The 7,500-nt window shown below is 42.6% G+C and overlaps 1 protein-coding gene across 1 annotated transcript in view; it reads left to right on the top strand.

Moving 5' to 3' along the window:
• The window catches only part of LOC120560239 (dual specificity protein phosphatase 26-like), a 10,209-nt gene extending 8,976 nt beyond the window's left edge, over window positions 1–1,233 (top strand). The window contains exon 4 of the mRNA XM_039802519.1: window positions 905–1,233. Within this exon, the coding sequence (XP_039658453.1) occupies window positions 905–1,098 (194 nt within the window). The 3' untranslated portion in view covers window positions 1,099–1,233. The remainder of the gene's footprint in view (window positions 1–904) is intronic.
• Window positions 1,234–7,500: the final 6,267 nt, after the last annotated feature.

Below are 7,500 nucleotides of genomic sequence, written 5' to 3'. Positions count from 1 at the left end.
CACCTGTTTCCTGGGTGAAAGTCTTGTGTTTTCTCCTTTACTTCTTCACGGACATGAACACCTGTTTCCTGGGTGAAAGTCTTGTGTTTCTCTCCTTAACTTCTTCAGGACATGAACACCTGTTTCCTGGGTGAAAGTCTTGTGTTTTCTCCTTAACTTCTTCAGGACATGAACACCTGTTTCCTGGGTGAAAGTCTTGTGTTTTCTCCTTAACTTCTTCCAGGACATGAACACCTGTTTCCTGGGTGAAAGTCTTGTGTTTTCTCCTTAACTTCTTCAGGACATGAACACCTGTTTCCTGGGTGAAAGTCTTGTGTTTTCTCCTTAACTTCTCCAGGACATGAACACCTGTTTCCTGGGTGAAAGTCTTGTGTTTTCTCCTTACCTTCTTCCAGGACATGAACACCTGTTTCCTGGGTGAAAGTCTTGTGTTTTCTCCTTAACTTCTCCAGGACATGAACACCTGTTTCCTGGGTGAAAGTCTTGTGTTTTCTCCTTAACTTCTTCAGGACATGAACACCTGTTTCCTGGGTGAAAGTCTTTTGTTTTCTCCTTAACTTCTTCAGGACATGAACACCTGTTTCCTGGGTGAAAGTCTTGTGTTTTCTCCTTAACTTCTTCCAGGACATGAACACCTGTTTCTTGGGTGAAAGTCTTGTGTTTTCTCCTTAACATTAAATAAATTACAGAGCTTTACTTTTCACAGCAATGTGTACGAGTGCTTCATGAGAACAGGCTGGATCTTTTAGGCATTTTGTTACGAAACCGCTTATAAAATAGTGCATATAGCTTGTGGTGTAATTGAAGCTTGGCCCCTGAGCCCCTCTAGTTTTGGGCTGAGCCCCGAATGTTGTCCAATGTCTGGCTCCGCCCCTAATACGGTGTCATGTCTCTCTGATTCCAGGCAAAGTGTTGGTTCACTGCCACGTGGGAGTGAGCCGCTCCGCCACCCTGGTCCTGGCCTACCTGATGCTGAAGCAGAACCTGACCCTGGTGGAGGCCATTTGTGCCGTGAAAGATAACCGCGGTGTCATCCCGAACCGTGGTTTCCTCCGACAGCTCATCAAACTGGACCGCCAGCTCTTCGGCACGCACTGAGCGAGTGTTGTATCCAGATGTGTTCCCTCCTACCTAAACCGGAACCAAACCGGAACCCTAACTATGTAACTAAGTACATTTACTCCACTACTGTACTTTAAGTCCAAATGTTGAGGTACTTGTACTTTACTTGAGTCTTTTCTTTTCATGCCAACAGACAGACAGACAGACGGACAGACGGACAGACAGACAGACAGACAGACAGACAGACAGACAGACAGACACAGACAGAAAGTTGATTGACTGTTTGGATCCTTTACACTTTCTAAAATGGGAGGATTGTTCTTTACTTTTTCAATGCAGGACTTTAACTTGTAACAGACTATTACTACAGTGTGGTATTAGTACTTTTACTGCAGTAAAGGATATTAATACTTCTTCCAGCGCTGCTGATTTTAGCAGGAGGAAAATGTAGGTAAAGTATGATAAAGATAGCTCGAGTATATTCCACTTTTAGATGCAAAGATAATGTTTTTTTTGTAAAAGAGACTCACAGCTTCGGATCATGTTTGAATTGCTTTTGACTTTTAGGGTGAACTATTCATATTCTGTCAATGTGTTCATGTTAAATGGATTTACATTAAAAATATGAATCTGATTCAGCTTTTGGTGAATGTCTGGCAGTCGAGTGCTACTTACACACAAAACATTAACATATGTCCCATATTTTTGATTCTTCTACGTGACTGTTGGGAACAACAGTCTTTGAAACTGGTCCAGTATTAAACAAGAAATAAGCTGATTATTATTCTGAGTGTCTGACAGCATTATGGGATGGATCCCTACAGAGATAGACCTTTTAGTTAAAGAGTAAGATCCTTTCAGTTTAACATGAAACAGCCCCGAAATCACCATCACCAAACTCCACCAGACTCCATGTAAATAATCAGGACTTTTAGCGTGTATAGAGCCAGCATATTTCCACATGTAAATGGGTGAATTAAGGGTTTATTTCAACCAAACCAGAGTGGTGATTGTTGAGACAACAGTAGAGAGTAGTATGTAGAGAGACAACAGTAGAGAGTAGTATGTAGAGAGACAGCAGTAGAGAGCAGTATGTAGAGAGACAGCAGTAGAGAGCAGTATGTAGAGAGACAGCAGTAGAGAGCAGTATGTAGAGAGACAGCAGTAGAGAGCAGTATGTAGAGAGACAACAGTAGAGAGTAGTATGTAGAGAGTCAGCAGTAGAGAGTAGTATGTAGAGAGACAACAGTAGAGAGTAGTATGTAGAGAGACAACAGTAGAGAGTAGTATGTAGAGAGACAACAGAGAGTAGTATGTAGAGAGACAGCAGTGGACAGTAGTATGTAGAGAGACAGCAGTAGAGAGTAGTATGTAGAGAGACAGCAGTAGAGAGTAGTATGTAGAGAGACAGCAGTAGAGAGTAGTATGTAGAGAGTAGTATGTAGAGAGACAACAGTAGAGAGTAGTATGTAGAGAGACAGCAGTAGAGAGTAGTATGTAGAGAGACAGCAGTAGAGAGTAGTATGTAGAGAGACAGCAGTAGAGAGTATGTAGAGAGACAGCAGTAGAGAGTAGTATGTAGAGAGACAACAGTAGAGAGTAGTATGTAGAGAGACAACAGTAGAGAGTAGTATGTAGAGAGACAGCAGTAGAGAGTAGTATGTAGAGAGACAGCAGTAGAGAGTAGTATGTAGAGAGACAACAGTAGAGAGTAGTATGTAGAGAGACAACAGTAGAGAGTAGTATGTAGAGAGACAGCAGTAGAGAGTAGTATGTAGAGAGACAACAGTAGAGAGTAGTATGTAGAGAGACAGCAGTAGAGAGTAGTATGTAGAGAGACAGCAGTAGAGTATGTAGAGAGACAGCAGTAGAGAGTAGTATGTAGAGAGACAGCAGTAGAGAGTAGTATGTAGAGAGACAACAGTAGAGAGTAGTATGTAGAGAGACAGTAGTAGAGAGTAGTATGTAGAGAGACAGCAGTAGAGAGTAGTATGTAGAGAGACAACAGTAGAGAGTAGTATGTAGAGACAGTAGAGAGTAGTATGTAGAGAGACAACAGTAGACAGTAGTATGTAGAGAGACATCAGTAGAGAGTAGTATGATGAGAGACAACAGTAGAGAGTAGTATGTAGAGAGACAACAGTAGAGAGTAGTATGTAGAGAGACAACAGTAGACAGTAGTATGCAGTGGTGGAGGGAATACAAGATAGTAAAAGTAATAGTTTGATTTTAAATGCACTTTAAGTATTAAAAGTAAAAGTACTTGCATAACGATTTATTCTCTTAATGTCTATATTCTAATAATTAAAATAAAACAGTGTGGGCTGTGGCATTTTAATTAAGTTAGTTTTAGGTTAATGTAATTGGGCTTACCATCTGTGGCCCAGTTTACATTCTGACTTACAATTCTGGTTATCTATCAGGGTGATCTGCATGAAGCTTGACTTTGCATTATGTCCCACGGGACAGTGAATGCTGCACACATTTATCTAGCGAGAACTCACGTGCTTGGACAACAAGTACGTGCAGGGCTAATGCTGCGTTCATGCCACCTCGGAATAACAGGCACCGCCCCCCGTGGTTACGTTGTTTGTCCGACTGGCAGCGTTCACATGGTCGGGATGCGTGTTCTTCTTCTTCTGTTATATTGGCGTTTGGCATAACAACTTGTTGCATGACTGCCACCAACTGTTGGCTGTAGCCGAGAGCATCAGGTGGTGAAAACATGGAGGCCACAATAACAGAAGATTCTCTGCTGTTTTCTTATACGAGCATCCAAACAGCACATGGTCAGGTGTTTGTTTGTGTTATCTGCAGGATAACCAACGGGAAAAGGCACGGATAATGTGTTGTTTTTTTATACATAGGCCTATTTATGAATAATTTGAAACATATTATGACTGTGTATGTTTCTTGGCAGAGGCATTTGTCCACAATAAACAGTTCATTATCATTGAAATATGTTGGGTGAACCAAAGTCGCCTCCATCAAACATCAGTTTTCAACAACGCGTCACCAACTGGGAAACTCTGTTATCAAAATCCAGCCCCAGTTTCCCACCTCTGATTCCAACAGGACGTTACGTGAATGGTGACGTTTTCACTCGGAAAAACGTTTTTCCGATGTCCATGAACGCACGGTTAATTTGAGCTGGAACACGCCGGAACATGTTCCGGCACCTCCGACGTTGGATCCGGCACCTCCTGTGTCACCAGGCAAAATTAATCGCCTAAATGAAAAAATAAATTACTGTTTGTGTAGTGTTCAATGTTGTTATCTGTCTTGTTAGTCTTTATTCCCCATTGAAGTTCCACAAAAATCTTGTGTTTGCATTTGCAGCAACAGAGAGCTGAAGAGAGCAGGCAAGTGTTCATAAACCTCTGGTGTATTTACAAACTTTCCAATCCATCGTTTTATGAGAGCATAACCTATTTGTACTACTTGTAGACGTTTGGTATCATTTCGGGCATTATTAGTGGGGTAACCTACAAGATACAAACGTGGGTCCATTAGCCCCTGTGCTAAGCTATTCAGCGGCTAACGCTACTCTACGCCAACTCTCCCAATGTTCGACCCAGGTGAAAAAAGCTTCTGGGGGGGTGTTTGGCTCGAGGTCATGGTGCAAAGGACCCTAGGGTGAATTACTCCGAACCATCACTTAAAGTATAGTAACAAAGTATTTGTACTTAATTACATTCCACCACTGCATGTCTCATATAGTCTTTTCACTTGGAGTTTGGTAAAAATAAAGCCCAAAAAAGTCAACAAAAAGTCAACTGAAGTTTGTTGTTGTGAGGCATGAGAAGAGAGCTCTGCAGCAATCTAACCGCCATGAAATGAACACATGCCCCCCAACCTGCCCCTCTACGTGCCGCTCTACCTGCCTCCCTACCCACCCCCCTACCCGCCTCCCTACCTGCCCCCCTACCTGCCTCCCTACCTGCCTCCCTACCTGCCCCCTACCTGCCTCCCTACCTGCCCCCTACCTGCCTCCCTACCTGCCTCCCTACCTGCCCCCCTACCTGCCTCCCTACCTGCCCCCCTACCTGCCCCCCTACCTGCCTCCCTACCTGCCCCCCTACCTGCCTCCCTACCTGCCTACCTACCTTCCCCTCTACCTGCCCCCAATCCAAATGAATGCACAATGGAGAGTTTTGAATGAAAGACTGGATGTTACAAGGTTGATGAGTTTAAAAGTTGTATAATTCTACCACATAGTTGTGATAATAGTACCAAAGCGATCAACAAAACTGTAATCTCTCGCTTTACACAAAACTGGTTTGGAGTTGTACGACCAAAGTTATCCATGCAAACCAAGCTCTCAGGGTTTAACTTCCAGCTTGTATAACTGGGGAAGAACAACAGAGAAAGTGTGTGAAGGAAGAGATGATATCAGAACAGACTTAAAAATAGTATTTCATGTGTTCATTTCATGGCGGTTAGATTGCTGCAGAGCTCTCTTCTAATGCCTTACACCACAAACTTCAGATGATTCAAAACGCCACAGACAGACTGAGAACCAGGTCCACCAGGAGAAAAGACATCACGTCTGAGACTGTTTTCAACATTTAAATCAGCACTTTTAATGGGACTGAAAGTAGACACTAAATGTATTAAAGTAGTAGACACAAAACGACTACAAAAAGATGTAAAATAATTTTTTTTTATCATTGTTTCTGCTTGATATGCTAAACTTTATGATGGCTGAGTGATTAAAAACGCTGCAGCCAGACTCAGAAGCAGGTCCAACAGGAGAAAACACATTTTAACATCACGTCTGAGACTGCTTTCAGCATTTACATTAGCAGTTTTAATGGGACTGAAAGCAGACACTAAATGTCTGAAAGTAGACACTAAATGTCTGAAAGCAGACACTAAATGTCTGAAAGCAGACACTAAATGTCTGAAAGTAGACACTAAATGTCTGAAAGTAGACACTAAATGTCTGAAAGCAGACACTAAATGACTGAAAGAAGACAATAAACGACTGCAAAAAGATCCAAAATACAAAAAATAGATGCAAAACAATCACAAAAATGCCACAATGAGCACATGGAGGTCCAAACCCACCAAACGTAGACGCAAACTAAATAAAAGACTGAAATAGTTTGAGTGTGTTGTTGGACAGAGGGAGGGATTCACCGACTTTGAAACTCTCTGATGACTAAGGAACTTTTGTTTGAGCTTGATGTTGACCTGTAAGTGAGAAGTATACTGTGTATGAGACATACAATAATACAGTCGAAGATGTTATACTTTTTGATTAAATAAAAGCATGTTAATGAACGTCTGTCCCTTGATGTGAGTCTCCTTTTGCTGTGTGGCCCTCGGTGAAGTTGAGTTGGACACCCCTGATCTCTCTGAACCATCGCCTTATCGTGTTGGAGAGGTTTGTGTGTCCCAATGAACCTGAGGGATGTGTTGTCTGGAGCCTGGTGCTCCTGGACCTGGTCTCCTGGTCGGTCAGGACCCAGTGTGAGTGCAGAACAGCCTCCATCTCTGACAGTTAGCTACGGCAACACCACTTGGACAAACCACATAGTTACCGACCGACGCAATACAATATTTGAAAAGGTCCATATATATTCACATATAGGCCTGTATATATTATTTTCCTTACATTTTTTTATGGGCAGTTGGTAGTTGTGTGTTGCAGAGAAAAGTTGACTGCAGTTTAGTTACTGAAATGATCAGTTAGGTTTAGGAAAAGATTGTGTTTTGGATTAAAATGAGTTAAGGGGTAAGGGTTAGGGCGTTGAACGAACACGCTTCTCCTGGGTGAAAGTATTTAGTTTTTGCACTTCGTCCAAGTGGTGTAGCTGTAGCTAGTGGCCAAAGATGGCAGCAGTTGTACACATTTGTGACTCACATCGTGTCTTGACATGGTCTCCCATGGCAAAGTGGTCTCAGGCGAGGGTGCAGACTAGGAATTGATTGAAAAGACCTATAAATAATCAAAGTAAAGGAAGAGTGACCTGGCCCAGAGGAAGCCTGGGGCCAAGCCCAGACAGAGGTGTTTGCAAAAGAGCCCGGCTGAGCACAGCCCAAAGTAGCTAAGCGAAGTTATTTTTCACCAACTTTGAGACTCAGAAATTCCCCCAGAAGGTTTTTTAAAATGTAATCTTTATTTAGCTAAATTCTACCATGGCTAAGGAACATTTTTAGGGCTTTATGGGGCACCCATTGTGTTTAAACTTTGCAGCTTGTCAGGACTTTAGATGCATATCTGGAAGCGTAGGGGAGTTAAAAGGCTCAGAGGGAGACGCTGTCTGCCACGCACCCTCACATGTTATCTCTCACTTTACACAAAACCGGTTTGGTGCTTTATCACCAATGCAAACCAAGCTCTCAGGGTGTAGCTCCCAGTTTGAATAACTGGGGAAGAACAAAAGAGAAGGTGTGTGAAGGAAGAGATGATGTCAGTGGCTGGTACAACTG

This window comes from Perca fluviatilis, chromosome 6, assembly GCF_010015445.1.
Source record: "Perca fluviatilis chromosome 6, GENO_Pfluv_1.0, whole genome shotgun sequence".
NCBI classification, from domain to species: domain Eukaryota; kingdom Metazoa; phylum Chordata; class Actinopteri; order Perciformes; family Percidae; genus Perca; species Perca fluviatilis.
This window is presented reverse-complemented; position numbering and strand designations above follow the sequence as displayed.